Genomic DNA, 21,798 nt, shown 5'->3' with positions numbered 1-21,798 from the left:
GGTTCACGCCCGAAACGGTGCCATCTCCGGGTTGGGGGAGGAGACACTGCCCCAAGTGGAGGAGTTCAAGTACCTCGGATCTTGTTCACGAGTGAGGGAAGAGTGGATCGTGAGATCGACAGGCGGCGTCTTCAGTAATGCTGACGCTGTATCGATCCGTTGTGGTGAAGAAGGAGCTGAGCCGGAAGGCAAAGCTCTCAATTTACCGGTCGATCTACGTTCCCATCCTCACCTATGGTCATGAGCTTTGGGTCATGACGGAAAGGACAAGATCACGGGTACAAGCGGCTAAAATTAGTTTCCTCCCTCGTGTGGCGGGGGTCTCCCTTAGAGATAGGGTGAGAAGCTCTGCAATCCGGAAGGAACTCAAAGTAAAGCCGGAGCCAGATGAGGTGGTTCAGGCATCTGGTCAGGATGCCACCCGAGGGAGGTGTTTAGGGCACCGAGGAAGACCCAGGACACGTTTGGAAGACTATCTCTCCCAGCTGGCCTGGGAACGTCTCGGGATCCCCCGGGAGGAGCTGGACGGAGTGGCTGGGTAGGGGGAAGTCTGGGCTTTCCCGCATATCCGACCTCGGATAAGCCGAAGAAGATGGACGGATGGATGGATGGATGGATGGATGGAACTTAAATGTTTACTGTAGGACGCTGGTTCTCTGGCACATGCCAAATAAGAATAATGACAATAAGTCTAGCCCCGGGTCTTTAGCTTTCTGAAAACATGGCCCTGAAACCAATCGGGTTGAAAATCCCTGCTCTGAAGCTAACTTCAATCAATCAATCAATCAATGTTTATTTATATAGCCCCAAATCACAAATGTCTCAAAGGACTGCACAAATCATTACGACTACGACATCCTCGGAAGAACCCACAAAAGGGCAAGGAAAACTCACACCCAGTGGGCAGGGAGAATTCACATCCAGTGGGACGCCAGTGACAATGCTGACTATGAGAAACCTTGGAGAGGACCTCAGATGTGGGCAACCCCCCCCCACAGGGGACCGAAAGCAATGGATGTCGAGCGGGTCTAACATGATACTGTGAAAGTTCAATCCATAGTGGCTCCAACACAGCCGCGAGAGTTCAGTTCAAAGCGGATCCAAGACAGCAGCGAGAGTCCCGTCCACAGGAAACCATCTCAAGCGGAGGCGGATCAGCAGCCGCTGCTGACCTGTCTCTGCTCGGGATGGTCTCCTGCTGAACCCACTATGGACTGGACTCTCACACTATTATGTTAGATCCACTATGAACTGGACTCTCACACAATTATGTTATATCCACTATGGACTGGACTCTCACTATTATGTTAGTACCACTATGGACTGGACTCTCACTATTATGTTAGATCCACTATGGACTGGACTCTCACACTATTATGTTAAATTCACTATGGACTGGACTCTCACTATTATTTTAGATTCACTATGGACTGGAATCTCACTATTATGTTAGATCCACTATGGCCTGGACTCTCACTATTATGTTAGATCCATTATGGTCTGGACTCTCACTATTATGTTAGATCCACTATGGACTGGACTCTCACTATTATGTTAGATGCACTATGGACTGGACTCTCACACTATTGTTAGATCTACTACAGACTGGACTCTCACACGATTATGTTAGATCCACTATGGACTGGACTCTCACTATTATGTTAGATCTATTATGGACTGGACTCTCACAATATTATATTAGATCCACTATGGACTGGACTCTCGCACTATAATGTTAAATTCACTATGGACTGGACTCTCACACTATTATGTTAAATTCAATATGGACTGGACTCTCACTATTATGTTAGATCCACTATGGACTGGACTCTCACTATTATTTTAGATTCACTATGGACTGGAATCTCACTATTATGTTAGATCCACTATGGACTGGACTCCCCTCTAGGGGACCGAAAGCAATGGATGTCGAGCGGGTCTAACATGATACTGTGAAAGTTCAATCCATAGTGGCTCCAACACAGCCGCGAGAGTTCAGTTCAAAGCGGATCCAAGACAGCAGCGAGAGTCCCGTCCACAGGAAACCATCCCAAGCGGAGGCGGATCAGCAGCGTAGAGATGTCCCTAACTTGAATACAATATCGGTGTTTGTTGAGGCAGTTACCTTCACAAGTGGGGAAGGGCTTATCCCAAAGTCCGTCTTTACCACATACTAACAACGGACTGCCATTCAGTTGCTTTCCAGGATTGTTACAGCTGAATGTGAGGAAGCGGTCCGGAAGGATTCCCTCGTCATTGTCCGGTAAACCTTTGACCACGATCTCTTCATGTTTAGGTGGGGCCTCGCAGTGCACAGCTGTAAGGACATAACAAGTCAGTTAGTTCACCAAAATAGTTTTATTTATTCGGGTCTCCCCATGTCTAGCATTAAAAGATTACAGTTGGTACAAAATGCGGCTGCTAGACTTTTGACAAGAACAAGAAAGTTTGATCACATTACGCCTGTACTGTATATACCTTTATATACATATATACATACATATATACCTGTACTGGCTCACCAGCACTGGCTTCCTGTGCACTTAAGATGTGACTTTAAGGTTTTACTACTTACGTATAAAATACTACACGGTCTAGTTCCATCCTATCTTGCCCATTGTATTGTACCATATGTCCCGGCAAGAAATCTGCCTTCAAAAGACTCCGGCTTATTAGTGATTCCTAGAGCCCAAAAAAAGTCTGCGGGCTATAGAGCGTTTTCCGTTCGGGCTCCAGTACTCTGGAATGCCCTCCCGGTAACAGTTCGAGATGCTACCTCAGTAGAAGCATTTAAGTCTCACCTTAAAACTCATCTGTATACTCTAGCCTTTAAATAGACCTCCATTTTAGACCAGTTGATCTGCCGCTTCTTTTCTTTCTCCTATGTCCCCCCCTCCCTTGTGGAGGGGGTCCGGTCCGATGACCATGGATGAAGTACTGGCTGTCCAGAGTCGAGACCCAGGATGGACCGCTCGCCTGTGTATCGGTTGGGGACATCTCTACGCTGCTGATCCGCCTCCGCTTGAGATGGTCTCCTGTGGGCGGGACTCTCGCTGCTGTCTTGGATCCGCTTTGAACTGAACTCTCGCGGCTGTGTTGGAGCCACTATGGATTGAACTTTCACAGTATCATGTTAGACCCGCTCGACATCCATTGCTTTCGGTCCCCTAGAGGGGGGGGTTGGCCACTTCTGAGGTCCTCTCCAAGGTTTCTCATAGTCAGCATTGTCCCTGGCGTCCCACTGGATGTGAATTCTCCCTGCCCACTGGGTGTGAGTTTTCCTTGCCCTTTAGTGGGTTCTTCCGAGGATGTCGTAGTCGTAATGATTTGTGCAGTCCTTTGAGACATTTTGTGATTTGGGGCTATATAAATAAACATTGATTGATATTCCTTTTTTCTACGCCGTGTCCTGTTAAGGGTGACTTTGGCTGGAAGGAAGGGTACATTCTGGACTAGTTACCTATGGACTGACACTTATGGACATTTTAGAGTAGAGATGTCTGATAATATTGGAATGCCGGTAATATCGGCCGATAAATGCTTTAAAATGTAATATCGGAAAAGGGAATAAACGGTAGAGGAGGAGACCCTTCCACAAGTGGAGGAGTTGAAGTACCCCGGAGTCTTGTTCACGAGTGAGGAAAGAGTGGATTGTGAGATCGACCGGCGGATCGGTGCGGCGTCTTCAGTAATGCGGACGCTGTATCGATCCGTTGTGGTGAAGAAGGAGCTGAGCCGGAAGGTAAAGCTCTCAAAATTTACCGGTCGATCTACATTCCCATCCTCACCTAGGGTCATGAGATTTGGGTTATGACCGAAAGGACGAGATCACGGGTACGAGCGGCCGAAGTGAGTTTCCTCCGCTGGGTGGCGGGGCTCTCCCTTAGAGATAGGGTGAGAAGCTCTGCCATCCGGGAGGAACTCAAAGTAAAGCCGCTGGTCCTTGACATCGAGAAGAGCCAGATGAGTTGGTTCGGGCATCTGGTCAGGATGCCACCCGAACGCCTCCCTAGGGAGGTGTTTCGGGCATTTCCGACCGATAGGAGGCCACGGGGAAGACCCAGGACACGTTAGAAAGACTATGTCTCCCGGCTGGCCTGGGAACGCCTCGGGATTCCCCGGGAAGAGCTAGACGAAGAGGCTGGGGAGAGGGAAGTCTTAGGCTGCTGTCCCAGCAACCCGACCTTGGATAAGCGGAAGAAGATGGATGGTTTTAAAACGCTGCTGTATGGAGTGGTATACGGACGTAGGGAGAAGTACAGAGCAGTTGCCTCTCCCAGTCATACTTGCCATTCGTCCCGATTTTCCCTGTAGACTCCCGAATTTCAGTCCCCCTCCCGAAAATCTCCCGGGGCAACCATTCTCCCGATTTTCTCTCGATTTCAATCCCAGAAAACAATATTGGGGGCGTGCCTTAAAGGCACTGCCTTTGCATGCCGGCCCAATCACATAATATCTACGGTTTTTCACACACACACATACTTGGTCAACAGCCCTACAGGGCCCACTTTAACAACTTCAGATGTACTTATTAATGTAAAGTTGTAATTAATATATATAATTTAAACATTCATACAATGGAGGTGGTGCGTGGTCTGCAGTCCTGCCGCGAAGCGGAGTGTGTAAGTACCGGCCTCGAAGTCAGCGGCGGGTGAGTAGATTGCCCAGCTGGGACTTGTTATCCAATCACCATACTTGCCAACCCTCCCGATTTTTCCGGGAGACTCCCTAATTTCAGTGCCCCTCCCGAAAATCTCCCGGGGCAACCATTCTCCGGATTTTCACCCGGACAACCATATTGAGGGCGTACTGTGCTAGCACTGCCTTTAGCGTCCTCTACAACCTGTCGTCGCGTCCGCTTTTCCTCCATTCAAACGGCGTGCCGGCCCAGTCACATGTTGTATGCGGCTTCTACAGGCACACGCAATTGAATATAATGCATACTTGGTCAACAGCAATACAGGTCACACTGAGGGTGGCCGTATAAACAACTTTAACACTGTTACAAATATGCGCCACACGGTGAACCCACACCAAACAAGAATGACAAACACATTTCGGGAGAACATCCGCACCGTCACACAACATAAACACAACAGAACAAATACCCAGAATCCCTTGCAGCACTAACTCTTCCGGGACGCTACAATAACCTTTCCCCCCCCGCTACTCTCCACCCCCATCCTCCCGGCCAAGTCAACCCCGCACCCCTCAACCCTGCCCACCTCAACCTCCTCATGCTCTCCACGACTGTATATATCGGTATCGGTCGATATCGGAATCGGTAATTAAGAGCTGGACGATATTGGAATATCGGATATCTCTATTTAAGAGTCAGCGTGTTTTTGAAACATAGGAGGAATTATTTTGATATATCCTGCAGACAAAAAAATGCCTGTGAAGTGTATTTTCTGGTCTTGGCATCCTCGTCCGGGCAGAAGGATATCACGGCAGCGCGGCTGGATCAAAAGAGACGTTGGAGACGCTTTACTGAAACAAAAGTTGTTTCATTTCAAGCGAGCGTGGAATCTAGGTCCAAAAAATGATGGACTCCTAACTTGGAGAAGCCAAACCATCCGTTTTATATTCCTCCTTCCTGTCTTTGTGTGTGTGTGTGCTAAGTCAGGAGAGCACAGCCTAACCAAAAAAAGAGATGTTTGTGTGTAGGTGTCTGGAAAACAACTGCTTTAAGTCATAACTTAAATGTTGGCATTGAGCTAAACAGGTAGTCTTTTCTCAAGGATAGGGTTATCACTTTTGCATTCCCAAGTCCCAATTAGGGGCCTCTTTTCCACAAGAAGTGATCCAAACCACATGCGAACGTCAAACTAAAGGGCCTTTTCTTATTATATGCTCAAACTGAAATACCACTTTTTACTAAAACCTGGTGATTTGCTTTCTCAATTATGAAAATGAACATTCACCATATGAAGAACGTAATATGAGTTCATGAATCCACTTCACCTGCTTTCTTTAATGCAGGTTTAAAGTGTCAATTTGTTTTAAAAAGTCAGTACTTAGTTTTGTGATAGAGATTGCAGAGCGAATGATACGCCATGATGGCTTTAAATAACTTTTTTAATGTTGATAAACTCTACCCATCTTTGTTTTGTTCGCTATTCTACGGACTTACGTTCGCATATTGGCACATGGTTGGTCCATTTGTCCAGCAAGCAAATCCTGGTGTCGATCTTACTCACCATTTGATAGCTACAAAAACAAAGAAAAAGAAAAAACACAATATATCATCAAAAATTGTAATATAAGATCATCAAAAACAATTCATTTCTGTTAGGGTTGAAAAACATATTTATGCTATATATTAACCTCTAAAAGCTTAGTGGCCACATGCGTGGACAGCACCTTTTTAACTCTTCTCTCCAAAATTGTGAACACTACTGAATCGGGGTCTTATGGCCACGTATGTGGACACTTATACTGCCATCTGGTGGTGTCAGAAGAGTATAACATACAGTGGAATTTGGGGAAAAAAAGTGTAAAAAAATAAGAATTAGCATGTCACTACACATGAAGTACACGTTTGTGTACTTATGGACTAAGTACATCATATCAAAAGAGGATTCTTAGTTTTTATTCTAATTAATTCTAAATAAAAAAAGCAGGTAAACAAATAGCTTGGGCCTTAAGATGTTAAATTAGGGATCAATCAATCAATCAATGTTTATTTATATAGCCCTAAATCACAAGTGTCTCAAAGGGCTGCACAATCCACAACGGCATCCTTGGTTCAGAGCCCACATAAGGGCAAGGAAAAACTCACAACCCAGTGGGATGTCAATAGGGATGGGTACCTTCCACATTTCAATCGATACAGTACCAATTCCTTCGATATCGGTACTTAACATTGTGTTTTGTAAATAAACTTGCCTTGCCTTACTTCATGTGTTATCAAACGTTGATTTTTTAAATAACAAAGTCAAAAGTTTTAATTGAACATTTTGTAGAGAGCTGATTATGATAACTGTGTTGTCGAGCTGGTCTTGTTTTTTTTTTTTAAATATATATTTCTGAGTCTCATTTGCAAGTATTATATCGTGAACATTGCATAGGGTTGCAATTCCAAGTCATTAGAGGGCTGTGTGGTCCAGGGTTTTTCAACCTTTTTTTGAGCCAAGGCACATTTTTTTGCTTTGAAAAAATGCGGAGGCACACCACCAGCAGAAATCTTTAAAAAAGCGAAACTCAGTTGACAGTAAAAAGTCGTCGCCGCGATTGTTGAATAAAGCATAACCAAACGTGCATCAGTATAGCTCTTGTCTCAAAGTAGGTGTACTATCACCACCTGTTGCATCACGCCCTGACTTATTTGGACATTTTGCCCGTTTTCCTGTGTGTAGTCTTTTAGTTCTTGTCTTGCGCTCCTATTTTGGTGGCTTTTTCCCTTTTTTTCGGTATTTTCCTCTGGCAGTTTCATGTCTTCCTTTCATGTCTCTACTTTGTTTAAGCAATCAAGAATATTTCAGTCGTTGCGATCCTTCTTTGTGGGGACATTGTTGATTGTCATGTCATGTTCGGATGTACTTTGTGGACGCCCTCTTTGCTCCACAGTAAGTCTTTGCTGTCGTCCAGCATTCTGTTTTTGTTTACTTTGTAGCTGTCACGCCTGTAAATCTGGTTGTATGTTTGATCATGTTTTGTTTTGTTTTCTGGACTCTTGTTCTGTTTTTTCACCTCCATGCCTACTCATTAGTTTTCACCTGTCACGTCCTTGTTCTCAGCCTCACACCTGTTTCAACTAAGGATCATAGCTATTTAAGTCACGCTTTTTCTTGTCTTCGTCCTGGGATCTTCACACTCGCACACATGCTACCCATGCTGCACCTCCTTGCCGTGTACGTTTTTGTATTCATACCATTGTGCAAGCAAGTGTTTTTGTTTCATGTTTGTAGTTTGCAGCATTTATGCTAGTCTTTTGTTTGTTCATAGCCAAGTGTCTGTACCTCCGTGTGAGCGCCCTTAGTTTGTTTATTTTTTTTTATTATAGTCTTTAAATAAACAACCATGTTACTCACGTCTACGCCTCGCTTGTGCTGATTCTCATCTGCGTCGGAGAAACCATCCACGCCCAAGCCAAGTTGTGACAGTAGCCAGTTCAGTTTTAGTTTTGTTCTGCATAGTCTTCCCTAAGCTTCATAGCCTTTTCTAAAGGGCACTCACCTTTTGTTTTTTTTTTGGTTTAAGCATTAGACACCTTTTTACCTGCACCCTGCCTCCCGCTGTTTCCGACATCAACAAAGCAATTAGCTACCGGCTGCCACCTACTGATATGGAAGAGTATTACACGGTTATTCTGCACCGACACTCAACAACAACACATCATTTGCAGACTATCATTACTGGATTGCCCAAATTTTTTTTTAACCCAAATAGGTGAAATTAGAGAATCTCCCACTAGTGGTTGAAAAACACTGATGTAGGCTTTTGTTGCACCTGGCATTTTTTGGCTGTGTGGGAGGAAAGCTGCAGTACCAAGAAGAAATCCACAGGGAGAGCTCAAACGGACATACCCCTCGTCACAAAAGTATTGGATCGTCGCCCCGAAAACAAAGTCTTCACCGTGGATCAGTTGATAACGGCCATTTGGGATGTTTTCGGGAAGTGGACACGGCTTTACTGCAATTTTGGAGAAAAAACCAAAGAATATATGATTCAACAAACAGATCAATTGTTTTTTTTTTCTGTTGGTAAATAAAAGCAAACTATATGTTGGTTATTATGGAGCCAGACCATTGACTGCCAGTTTTAGTTTTGTAAAAAAACAAACAAACATGGCACCCTGTAGGAAAGTATTCATTGATGCTAAAAATGCATTGACATTGTAAAATGTTGCATTAAAACCTCTAAAGGCCTAGTGTCCACATACGTGGACAGCACCTTTGAGCTCTTATTGCAAAAATTGTGTACACAACTGAATTGGGGTCTTATGGCAACGTATGTGGACACTTATACTGCCATCTGGTGGTGTCAGAAGACTATAGTATACAGTGGAATTTGGAAAAAAAAAAGTGTAAAAATAAGAATTAGCATGTCACTGAACATGAAGTACACGTTTGTGTACTTACGGACTAAGTACATCATATCAAAATATGATTCTTAGTTTTTATTCCAATTCGGGTCCAATAAGCCCAAATAGCAAAAAGAAATAATAATTTTTTTTTTTTAAACAAACAGCTTGGGTCTTAAGAGGTTAAGACAGAGGTGTCAAAGTCGTTTTCGGCCCCAGAGGGCCACTTCTAACAGTGAATAATATTATTACAGAATGGTTTTATGCTTTTTATTAGTAGATTTTTTTTAAAAACTAAAATGTAAAAAAAAAAAAAATGGTAAGTTGCAATAATTTCATCTCAACATTTAATATATATTACTGTAAATGGTAAAAAAATAAAAGGCAGCTCAGGTACTAATATTTTACTGTAAAATGTATTTTTTTATTAACAGTAAAAAACAAATGTAAATTTTACGGTAAAATTCTAGCAAATAAGCTGGCTTTTTTTTTTCCATTTACAGTAATATTCACAAAATTTTGAGGTGAAATTATTGCAATTTTCCATATATATTTTTTCACATATTAGTTTAAAAAAATCTACTAATAAAATGGATTAAAAATATTGTGTAACAATAGTGTCAGGTTGGCCCTGCGATAAGGTGGCGACTTGTCCAGGGTGTACGCTCGATTGTAGCTGAGATAGGCACCAGTGCCCCCTGCGAATCCAAAGGGTAATAAGCGGTAGAAAATGGATGGATGGATAGTGTCAGGTTCAAACACTGATGACATCTATAAAACAGGACAAGAAGCAAAGAATCAAACAGAGACAGAATTCAATTTGGCTCAATTTGAGGAGAAACGTCTGGTCTGTACTCTTGTACAGTCTCCAGCACGCTCTGGCGAAAGATTGTACGCTTTATTTGGACTTTCTCTGACCACATGTCAACAGCTGCTTCCGAAGGGACTGGGTCGTAAACCGTTCACAGAAAAGGTCGTAAAAACAGTTCAAAGAAGAGGTTTGTAAAACGGTTAAAAAAAGAGGTCGTCTGGAACTTGGTCAGATCCTGCCTTCTCTGCGCTTTGTAGTTTTTGGGTTAAAACAATATATTTCTGTTGATTACAATACATGAACGAAACAGAAACACCTCCATGTTGCTTCCCCCCCTACACAGTGGAGTTTTACAAGCCTTCTTCTTGCTAGGTTCAAAGACAGCTTTTGGTCTTCTCCCCGGGAACTCATTTAAACACAAAGTTTTTGTCATAAGTCAGAATTTTTTTCCCCGGTTTATTACTGTAAATGCCAAAACGCAGCATGTTTTATTACAGAAAAAAAAAAAAAGTAACATTTTTTCTTTTAAAGAAAAATGCTGTAAAAACATGGTAAATTTCACAATTTTAACATGAAATCTATTGCTGCTTTTACATTGCTCAATTTGATGGATAACTTTGCTTTGGAATCATTATTATTAGTATTTATTTATATTTAAAACATGCTTTGAATGTTTGATCATACATTTTTGCATAATTAAACCTAATTTGCGATTGCGTGGAGTAGATGTATTATTTTCTTTCTCCGAAAATAGAAAGAAAGAATACATTCAGTGAGAAAAGTTACAGTACTTTATTGATACATATTATTTCCAGGCTTTCGAGGGCCAAATAAAATGAAGTGGCGGGCCATATTTGGCCCCCGGGCCTTGAGTTTGACACCTGTGTATTAAACCACAAATTAGCGAAGTAAAAAGTAATTTTACGATAATAAAGTATTGTAAAAGTTATTGTTTCTTTTCTTTCTTTAGTTTATTTCGAAAATGAACACACTTTGTGCCCTCGTCTATAATTCCATGCCGTGTAAGTTTTTGTATTTATGCCATTGTGCTAGTTTTGTTTATAGTTTATTATTATTCATGCCAATCAAGCAATGTATTGGAGCATCCCGGAAGAATTAGAGCTGCAAGGGCTTCTGGGTATTTCTTCTGTTGTGTTTATGTTGTGTTACGGTGTGGATGTTCTCCCGAAAAGTGTTAGTCATTCTTGTTTGGTGTGGGTTAGTAGTGTTAAAGTTGTTTATGCCGCCACCCTCAGTGTGACCTGTATGGCTGTTGACCAAAGTTGAAATACTTTCTATGGTTTAAAAACTAACAATGCAAAAACATTTAATCAGCCATGGTTTCATGATGTACAGTAAGAGGTAATACAAAACGAGATTAAACTCACAGGAGCAGATTCCTCGTCTGATTGCCACCCAGCCTTCGTTTGAGCAACTATATCTGATGGTGACTCCGGACGTGTAACCAGTTTCACAAGTGAAATGTATCACAGATCCTGGTTGGTACTCGATCTTTTCGGTCTCCCCCGACACACGGCCGTGAGGAACATCCGGGAGTGTGGAACAAGCTAACAAACAGCAAAAACATGGACTATGTAACAACTCCCAAAATATAATCATTAAATATGCCTTTTATCGGAGAAAACAAAGTCTACCTTACCATTCTCGGACAAAGCCACGTTCAAATCCCCCCACAGTTCCAGTAACAAAAGCAGTACGCACAGTCGCATGTTGGCTCTGTAGTGACAAACAAAGAGCCGTGGCCAAAACCTTGGGGCGAATGCTCAGTTCTTGCCTGTTTGTCCCCAGCTGCCGTCCTCTCTGCGTGCACCGGGGGTCAAAGCGTGGATTACACAGCCGGGATTGCACAAAACAGGAAGAACCCCCACAGCGTGACGCCTTGAACACACTCTCTCCCGCCGCAAAATGTTCACACAGGGAAAGTCTGATCGATATCTGGATTCGTCTTTGTCTGCGTCACATGCAAAATGTGGAAACTGAAAATACCCGCAGGCTCAACAAGACCACAAAACAACCAATAAAACTACAAGAAAAATGTCAGGTCCTCTGTTTGTCCGTTTTTTGTGGACTGTTAAATAACATCTGCTGATTTTCCTGTTGCCTAAACTGGATTAACTTAAGGCTTCACAGGTGAATCTTATCGATTGAGGGCCAAACCCGACACTTCTCAAACCAGATATCCGGTTTATCGTTAACCCTTGTGTAATATTCATGTTGTTGTTACTCAACCAGCGTTTTTGGATCGCATTTTGTGGCTTTTAATGCCTCACAATCAAACACTTTTATGTTAAAATACTGAACAGATGTTTATTGGGATAAGGTAAACATCTGTTCAGTATTTTAACATAAAAGTGTTATATTGTGAAGCATTAAAAGCCACAAAATATGACGGGTCCATCAGACCCAGAAACACTGGCTGAGTAACAGCAATATGACCATTGCACGGAACAATTTCTCTGTCAGTTTCCACATCCCACACGGATTCTTCTTTTGTGTTTCTGCACCTGCGGTTCCCACACAAGGTTGCAACATTGTTTGTCGATGCAGTCTGCTCTCATTTTCTCCCACAATTGACCCTCTGATGGTTTGTATGAACCCACACTCTGTCCTCCTCCTGTCTAGGCCTGTAATACTTTTATGTTAAAATACTAAACAGATGTTTACCTTATCCCAATTAACATCTGTTCAGTATTTTAACATCAAAAGTGTTTGATTGTGAGGCATTAAAAGCCACAAAATGCGACGGGTCCATCAGACCCAGAAACACTGGCTGAGTAACAACAATATGAACGTTGAATGGAAAAATTTATCTGCCAGTTTCCGCATCCCACTGGGATTCTTCTTTTGTGTTTCTGCACCTGCGGTTCCCACACAAGGTTGCAACATTGTTTGTCGACGCTGTCTGCTCTCATTTTCTCGCACATTTGACCCTCTGATGTTCTGTGGACCCACACTCTGTCCTCCTCTTATCTAGGCCTGTAATACTTTTATGTTAAAATACTGAACAGATGTTTACCTTATCCCAATAAACATCTGTTCAGTATTTTAACATAAAAGTGTTTGATTGTGAGGCATTAAAAGCCACAAAATGCGACGGGTCCATCAGACCCAGAAACACTGGCTGAGTGACTACAATATGAACGATGTATGGAAAAATTTCTCTGCCAGTTTCCGAATCCAACAGTGATTCTTCTTTTGTGTTTCTGCACCTGTGGGTTTCCACACAAGGTTGCAACATTGTTTGTCGACGCTGTCTGCTCTCATTTTCTCACACATTTGACCCTCTGATGTTCTGTGGACCCACACTCTGTCCTCCTCCTGTCTAGGCCTGTTATACTTTTATGTTAAAATACTGAACAGATGTTTACCTTATCCCAATAAACATCTGTTCAGTATTTTAACATAAAAGTGTTTGATTGTGAGGCATTAAAAGCTAAAAAATGTGACGGGTCCATCAGACCCAGAAACACTGGCTGAGTAACAACAATATGAACGATGCATGGAAAAATTTCTCTGCCAGTTTCCAAATCCCACAGGGATTCTTCTTTTGTGTTTCTGCACCTGCGGTTCCCACACAATGTTGCAACATTGTTTGTCGACGCTGTCTGCTCTCATTTTCTCGCACATTTGACCCTCTGATGTTCTGTGGACCCACACTCTGTCCTCCTCTTATCTAGGCCTGTAATACTTTTATGTTAAATACTGAACAGATGTTTACCTTATCACAATAAACATCTGTTCAGTATTTTAACATAAAAGTGTTTGATTGTGAGGCATTAAAAGCTACAAAATGCGACAAGTCCATAAGACCCACAAACGCTGGCTGAGTAACAACAATATGAACGATGCACGGAAAAAATTCTCTGCCAGTTTCTGCATCCCACAGGGATTCTTCTTTTGTGTTTCTGCACCTGCGGGTTCCCACACAAGGTTGCAACATTGTTTGTCGACGCTGTCTGCTCTCATTTTCTCACACATTTGACCCTCTGATGTTCTGTGGACCCACACTCTGTCCTCCTCCTGTCTAGGCCTGTTATACTTTTATGTTGAAATACTGAACAGATGTTTACCTTATCCCAATAAACTTCTGTTCAGTATTTTAACATAAAAGTATTTGATTGTGAGGCATTAAAAGCTACAAAATGCGACGGGTCCATCAGACCCAGAAACGCTGGCTGAGTAACAACAATATGAATGTTGCACGGAAAAATTTCTCTGCCAGTTTCCGCATCCCACAGGGATTCTTCTTTTGTGTTTCTGCACCTGCGGTTCCCACACAAGGTTGCAACATTTTTTGTCGACGCTGTCTGCTCTCATTTTCTCGCACATTTGACCCTCTGATGTTCTGTGGACCCACACTCTGTCCTCCTCCTGTCTAGGCCTATAATACTTTTATGTTAAAATACCAAACAGATGTTTACCTTATCCCAATAAACATCTGTTCAGTATTTTAACATAAAAGTGTTTGATTGTGAGGCATTAAAAGCCACAAAATGCGACAGGTCCATCAGACCCAGAAACACTGGCTGAGTGACAACAATATGAACGATGCATGGAAAAATTTCTCTGCCAGTTTCCGCATCCCACAGGGATTCTTCTTTTGTGTTTCTGCACCTGCGGTTCCCACACAAGGTTGCAACATTGTTTGTCGACGCTGTCTGCTCTCATTTTCTCCCACAATTGGCCCTCTGATGGTTTGTATGAACCCACACTCTGTCCTCCTCCTGTCTAGGCCTGTAATACTTTTATGTTAAAATACTGAACAAATGTTTACCTTACCCCAATAAACATTTGTTCAGTATTTGAACATAAAAGTGTTTGATTGTGAGGCATTAAAAGCCACAAAATGCGACAGGTCCATCAGACCCACAAACGCTGGCTGAGTAACAACGATATGAACGTGGCACGGAAGATTTCTCTGCCAGTTTCTGCATCCCACAGGGATTCTTCTTTTGCGTATCTGCACCTCCGGTTCCCACACAAGGTTGCAACATTGTTTGTCGACACTGTCTGCTCTCATTTTCTCGCACAATTGACCCTCTGATGTTCTGTGAACCCACACTCTGTCCTCCTCCTGTCTAGGCCTGTAATACTTTTATGTTAAAATACTGAACAAATGTTTACCTTATCCCAATAAATATTTGTTCAGTATTTGAACATAAAAGTGTTTGACTGTGAGGCATTAAAAGCTACAAAATGTGACGGGTCCATCAGGCCCACAAACGCTGGCTGAGTAACAACAATATGAACGTGGCACGGAAGATTTCTCTGGCAGTTTCTGCATCTCACAGGGATTCTTCTTTTGCGTATCTGCACCTGCGGTTCCCACACAAGGTTGCAACATTGTTTGTCGACACTGTCTGCTCTCATTTTCTCGCACAATTGACCCTCTGATGTTCTGTGTACCCACACTCTGTCCTCCTCCTGTGTAGGCCTGCTGTGGGTGTGTGGTACACAGAACATCAATTTCCACACTTCTATTAGCCCCGAGTCCAGGGGACCCGGACATCTTATATGTAATCGAAATGTGTAGGGGTGTGTATGGTGTGTGGTCATTAAATATGTATTCTGATATATGTTCTTCACAGAAAATGAGCCAAAGTCAGTGAGTCTCGGTTTGAAAAATGTATTAATTGTACGTTTCTTTTAATAAAAAATGAAAACGGGTCCCACAGACCCGAACACTACACAACCCTGCATTCAATATACATTTTACTTTTTCCAATTCTGCTCTCAGAGAGATAGATATGTAGTTCCTATGAAGGGGTGCCAGTGATTGTTTTATGACGGGAAGTTTTTTGTTTTGTTTTTTGGATTGTAGTCTGTAATAATTTATGACCTCCTACAGGTTGACAATAGTATTGCAGCTGGTAATTTTGGCTCGTATTAAGAACCATCTTGTTTAGAAGCCGCAACCGTAACTCTAAACATGTTTGTGTTTCTCCTCGGACAATTGTCCAAGATGATAAATCTGACATACTGACGGAGAGTTCACACGATGTTAGTTCTGTTCCCCCTGAGATCGGTAGTTTGTAAGTTCAAACCCCGGCCGAGTCATGCCAAAGACTATAAAAAATTGGGACCTATCACATCCCTGCTTGGTACTCAACATCAAAGGCTGACATTGGGGGTTAAATCACCAAAAATGATTCCCCGACCACTTTTCTCCCGTAGCAAAAAACAAGCAGCGTCAACATAGTGACCAGACACCCCTGTGACCCAAAAATTAGCTTTAAGGTTGCTAGTTTGAGGTTGACACAGGACTCACGTTTTAATGGAACCTCCCCTTGTTCTCAGTAAAATTAACAGTGCTACGAACTGTCTCTTGAAAAAGTAAATCTCCCGAAATCAAGAAACGAAATCCCCTATTGAGCCTGAAAGGGATGCTCTTTCTCCTGAAGGACAGTGCAGCGAAGACACAACAAACTCCCTTCTTGTCTCTCATGGACACACACCTGTTGTTGTTGACTTTGGACTGACTGGCAAGAACACCAAGGTCGCGGAACAGAGACACAGTGCAGACTTACACACACACACATGCATACACAAAATAGTATACGCCACACACACATACTTAACACCCCCATCCAACGCCCTTGACGCGAATCCCTTAGGAGCGATGGACCGCTGGGCCCCCACCTGTTCCCAATTAGCCCGCACACCTGTGGGATGTTCCAAATAAGTATTAGATGAGTATTCCTCAACTTTATCAGTATTTATTGCCACCTTTCCCAACTTCTTTGTCACGTGTTGCTGACATCAAATTCTAAAGTTAATGATTATATGCAAAAAAAAATGTTTATCAGTTTGAACATCAAATATGTTGTCTTTGTAGCATATTCAACTGAATATGGGTTGAAAAGAATTTGCAAAAATCATTGTATTCCGTTTATATTTACATCTAACACAATTTCCCAACTCATATGGAAACAGGGTTTGTAGAATAAAAACTAAGAATGATCTTTTGATACGATGTACTTAGCCCATAAGTACACAAGCGTGTACTTCATGTTTAGTGACATGCTAATTCTTATTTGTACACCCCCCCCCCCCCCCAAAATTCCATTGTATGTTATACTCCTCTGACACCACCAGATGGCAGTATAAGTGTCCACATAAATGGCCATAAGACCCCAATTCAGTAGTGTACACAGTTTTGGAAATAAGAGCTAAAAGGTGCTGTCCACGCATGTGGCCACTGGGCCTTTTCTTGCCCTTTCTTGTTCCCTCACTTATGAGAGAGAGAGAGAAAAAAATCCTCCTTTTAAACTAGGTGTTTTAAACTCATAATTTGTGGCCCTCTACTTACCGTATTCTCCGGACTATAAGGCGCACTTAAAACCTTTAATTTTCTCAAAAATCTACAGTGCGCCTTATAACCGGGTGAGCCTAATGTACGGCATAATTCTGACTGTGCTTACCGACCTCTAAGCCATTTTATTTGGTACATGGTGTAATGATAACTGTGACCAGTAGATGGCAGTCATACATGCGTCTTTGCTCCACAGTAAGTCTTTGCTGTCGTCCAGCATTCTGTTTTTGTTTACTTTGTAGCCCGTTCAGTTTTAGCTTCATTCCGCCTAGCCTTCCCTAAGCTTCAATACCTTTTCTCAGGAGCACTCACCTTCCGTTTATTTTTGGTTTAAGCATCGTAGACACCTTTTTACCTGCACCCTGCCTACCGCTGTTTTCCGACATCTACAAAGCAAAATAGCTACCGGCTGCCACCTACTGGTTTAGGGACATTTCTGTACCCAAACCTTTGTATAAAAGGGAGTGATAACTGGACACACCATAGAGCTTAAAAGACGGAAAAGAACAAGATACTGTATTTTACAGTTTTCATAACATGAAATATACAAAATGATGCCATTGTTCCATAATCCAGTTGTTTATTAAAGTGCATCATGAAAATGGTACGAACAATGCACACGTGCGTAGATTTCTTCCACTTCATTTTCACCTCACTGACAACACCAAGGGGAACGAAACTTTCGAAACATTTTCCTTTGCATTTTTAGTCAGATTTCCTTTGGTCCATCAGCTTCAGATCCTTCCCTAAATAGAAGCTGCGGAGGGAAGATTCTGTGTTGAGAATCTTATATTCATTGCGTTATAATTTACATCTAAAGTCAGCGATCAAAAGTTGTAAAGAACATAATGTCATGGCTGTCTTGAGTTTCCAATAATTTCTACAAATCTTAATTTTTTGTTATAGATCAGAGGTAAGGACCAGATGAGTCGCCCGCTGGCCTGTTCTAAAAATAGCTCAAATAGCAGCACTTACCAGTGAGCTGCATCTATTTTTTAAATTTTATTTATTTAGTAGCAAGCTGGTCTCGCTTTGCTTGACATTTTTAATTCCAAGAGAGACAAAACTCAAATAGAATTTGAAAATCTAAGAAAATATTTAAAAAACTTGGTCTTCACTTGTTTAAATAAATTCATTTATTCTTTTACTTTGCTTCTTATAACTTTCAGAAAAACAATTTTAGAGAAAAAATACAAGCTTAAAAATGATTTTAGGATTTTTAAACACATATACCTTTTTACCTTTTAAATTCCTTCCTCTTCTTTCCTGACAATTTAAATCAATGTTCAAGTAAATTTGTTTTTTTTTATTGTAAAGAAAAATAAATACATTTGAATTTAGTTTCTGTTTTTTCGACAAAGAATATTTGTGGAATATTTCTTCAAACTTATGATTAAAATTCAAAGAAATTATTCTGGCAAATCTAGAAAATCTTTAGAATCAAATTTAAATCTTATTTCAAAGTCTTTTTAAATTTTTGTTCTGGAAAATCTCGAAGAAATCATGATTTGTCTTTGTTAGAAATATAGCTTGGTCCAATTTGTTATATATTTTAACAAAGTGCAGATTGGATTTTAACCTATTTAAAATATGTCATCAAAATTCTAAAACTAAACTTAATCAATAAAAATGACTAATGATGTTCCATAAATAATTTTTTTAATTTTTTCAAAAAGATCCGAATTAGCTAGTTTTTCCCCATTTTTTTCGGTTGAATTTAGAATTTTTAAGAGTCGAAATTGAAGATAAAGTATGTTTCAAAATGTAATTTAAATTTTTTTCATGTTTTCTCCTCTTTTAAACCGTTCAATTTTGTGTTTTTTTCACCTTTTATTCTCTACAAAAAACCTTCCGTAAAAAGAAAAAAAATGTACGACATACCCTTTTTTTAAAAAAAAATACCGGGATATAGATTTATTTATTAAAGGTAAATTGAGCAAATTGGCTATTTCTGGCAATTTATTTAAGTGTGTATCAAACTGGTAGCCCTTCGCATTAATCAGTACCCAAGAAGTAGCTCTTGGTTTCAAAAAGGTTGGTGACCCCTGGCATAGAGTGATTGGAGCACATACTTGTTGGCCACAGAAAAAACTTTCTTGAAGTTTGGTTCTTTTTTTAATTTATTATGGTTCTACTGAAAATGTGAGCAAATCTGCTGGGTCAAAAGTATACATACAGCAATGTTAATATTTGCTTACATGTCCCTTGGCAAGTTTCACTGCAATAAGACGCTTCTGGTAGATCCACAAGCTTCTGGTTGAGTTTTTGAGCACTCTTGACAAAATTGGTGCAGTTCGGCTAAATTTGTTGGTTTTCTAACATCTTCAGCATCGTCCACACCTTGTTTGTTTCATCTGACATCACATGGACAAAGATAAGACCTTCTGGAGCAAAGTTCTGTGGTCAGATGAAACAAAAATTGAGCTATTTGGCCACAATACCCAGCAATATGTTTGGAGGAGAAAAGGTGAGGCCTTTATTTCCAGGAACACCACACCTACGGTCAAGCATGGTGGTGGTAGTATTTTGCTCTGGGCTTGTTTTGCTGCCAATGGAACTGATGCTTTACAGAGAGTAAACGGGACAATGAAAAAGAAGGATTACCTCCAAATTGTTCAGGACAATGACCCCAAACACACGTCAAAAGTGGTAAGGGAATGGCTAAATCAGGCTAGAATTATTAAAGGGGAACATTATCACCAGACCTATGTAAGCGTCAATATATACCTTGATGGTGCAGAAAAAAGACCATATATTTTTTTTAACCGATTTCCGAACTCTAAATGGGTGAATTTTGGCGAATTAAACGCCTTCCTGTTTATCTCGCTGGAGGCGATGACGTCAGAATGTGACGTCGCCGAGTTAACACACCCGCCATTTTCATTTTCAACACATTACAAACACCAGGTCTCAGCTCAGTTATTTTCCGTTTTTTCGACTATTTTTTGGAACCTTGGAGACATCATGCCTCGTCGGTGTGTTGTCGGAGGGTGTAACAACACTAACAGGGAGGGATTCAAGTTGCACCACTGGCCCGAAGATGCCAAAGTGTCTGCCGCCAGACCCCCATTGAATGTGCCAGAGTGTCTCCACATTTGACCGGCGATGCTAAGGCAGACATGGCACAGAGATGTATGGATAACCTGCAGATGCATTTGCAACGATAGTCAACGAAATCACAAATGTGAGTTTTGTTGATGTTGACTGCCAGCTAATCGATGCTAACATGCTACGCTAATCGATGCTAACATGCTATTTACCGGCGGTGCTAAAGCAGACATGGCACAGAGATGTATGGATAACCTGTAGATGCATTTGCAACTACATTACGTTTCCTTCCACCCACATTTAATGCGAAACAAACACTTACCAATCGACAAATTTAAGTAGCTCGAGTGTCACAAAATGCGAAAGTCCTGATCGTTTGGTCCGCACGTTTTACCGGCGATGCTAACGCAGCTCTTCGGCCATGCTATGGCTATGAATAGCATCTATAGCTATTCGCTCAATAGCTTCTGTTTCTTCTTCAATATTTTCATACTCCAACCATCTGTTTCAATTCATGCGTAATCTGTTGAATCGCTTAAGTCGCTGAAATCCGAGTTTGAATCCGAGCTAATGTCGCTTTATCTTGCTGTGGTATTCCCATTGTTTGTTTACATTGGCAGCACTGTGTGACGTCACAGGGAAAATGGATAGTGTCTTCGCAGAGAGTCGAAAATAAGGCACTTTAAGGCTTTATTTAGGGATATTCCGTGACCGGTAAAATTTTGAAAAACAATTAAAAAAATACAACAAGCCACTGGGAACTGATTTTTACTGTTTTTAACCCTTTTGAAATTGTGATAATGTTCCCCTTTAAGGTTTTAGAACGGCCTTCCCTAACTCCTGACTTAGACGTGTGGACAATGCTGAAGAAACAAGTCCGTGTCAGAAAACCGGTGAAAATTGGTGCTGAACCGCACCAATTTTGTCAAGAGGAGTGGAAAAATATTCAACCAGAAGCTTGTGGATGGCTACCAAAAGCGCCTTAATCCAGTGACATTGCCAAGGGACATGTAAGCTAAAATTAACATTGCTGTATGTATACTTTTGACCCAGTAAATTTGGTCACATTTTTAGTAAACCCATAATAATTTCATAAAAAAAATAAAAAAAACTTCATGAATGTTTTTTGTGACCAACAAGTATGTTCTCCAATTACTATATCACAAACAAATAAGAGTTGTTGACATTGGAAACTCAAAACAGCCATGACATTATGTTCTTTACGAGTGTACGTAAACTTTTGATCACAACTATCTATCTATCTATCTATCTATCTATCTATCTATCTATCTATCTATCTATCTATCTATCTATCTATCTATCTATCTATCAATTAATGTAACATTAGACAATAGAGGTAATGGAACTCATCACAATTAAAAACAAAAAGGCCACCCTGAGAGTGCTATGGAGAACTTGTAGATTATGTTCTTACCTACTAACAAATCCCAGCTAAGAAAACATTGCTGAATACAAAAATCTCCTTAAAAACTTGGTAAGTGGTCCTGAGAACAAAATATATTCTTAAGAACTGTGGCTGAATGGAACCCAATTGTCTGCAGATTTACTCTTGGGACCTTA

The 21,798-nt window shown here is 41.2% G+C and overlaps 1 protein-coding gene across 3 annotated transcripts in view; it reads right to left on the bottom strand.

Annotated features, from left to right (window-relative positions):
- The window catches only part of LOC133540843 (complement factor H-like), a 78,631-nt gene that overhangs the window by 25,335 nt on the left and 31,498 nt on the right, over nucleotides 1-21,798 (bottom strand). For all 3 annotated transcript variants that reach the window (XM_061883809.1, XM_061883807.1, XM_061883808.1), the window contains exons 16-18: nucleotides 8,529-8,634; nucleotides 6,134-6,210; nucleotides 2,126-2,317 (exon numbers count right to left, since the gene is read on the bottom strand). In XM_061883809.1, coding sequence (XP_061739793.1) covers nucleotides 2,126-2,317; nucleotides 6,134-6,210; nucleotides 8,529-8,634 — 375 coding nt within the window. The remainder of the gene's footprint in view (nucleotides 1-2,125; nucleotides 2,318-6,133; nucleotides 6,211-8,528; nucleotides 8,635-21,798) is intronic.

Source organism: Nerophis ophidion, linkage group LG22 (assembly GCF_033978795.1).
Source record: "Nerophis ophidion isolate RoL-2023_Sa linkage group LG22, RoL_Noph_v1.0, whole genome shotgun sequence".
In the NCBI taxonomy this organism is placed as follows: Eukaryota; Metazoa; Chordata; class Actinopteri; order Syngnathiformes; family Syngnathidae; genus Nerophis; species Nerophis ophidion.
Note: the sequence above shows the minus strand (reverse complement) of the source record. Positions and strands in the feature narration are given on the sequence as shown.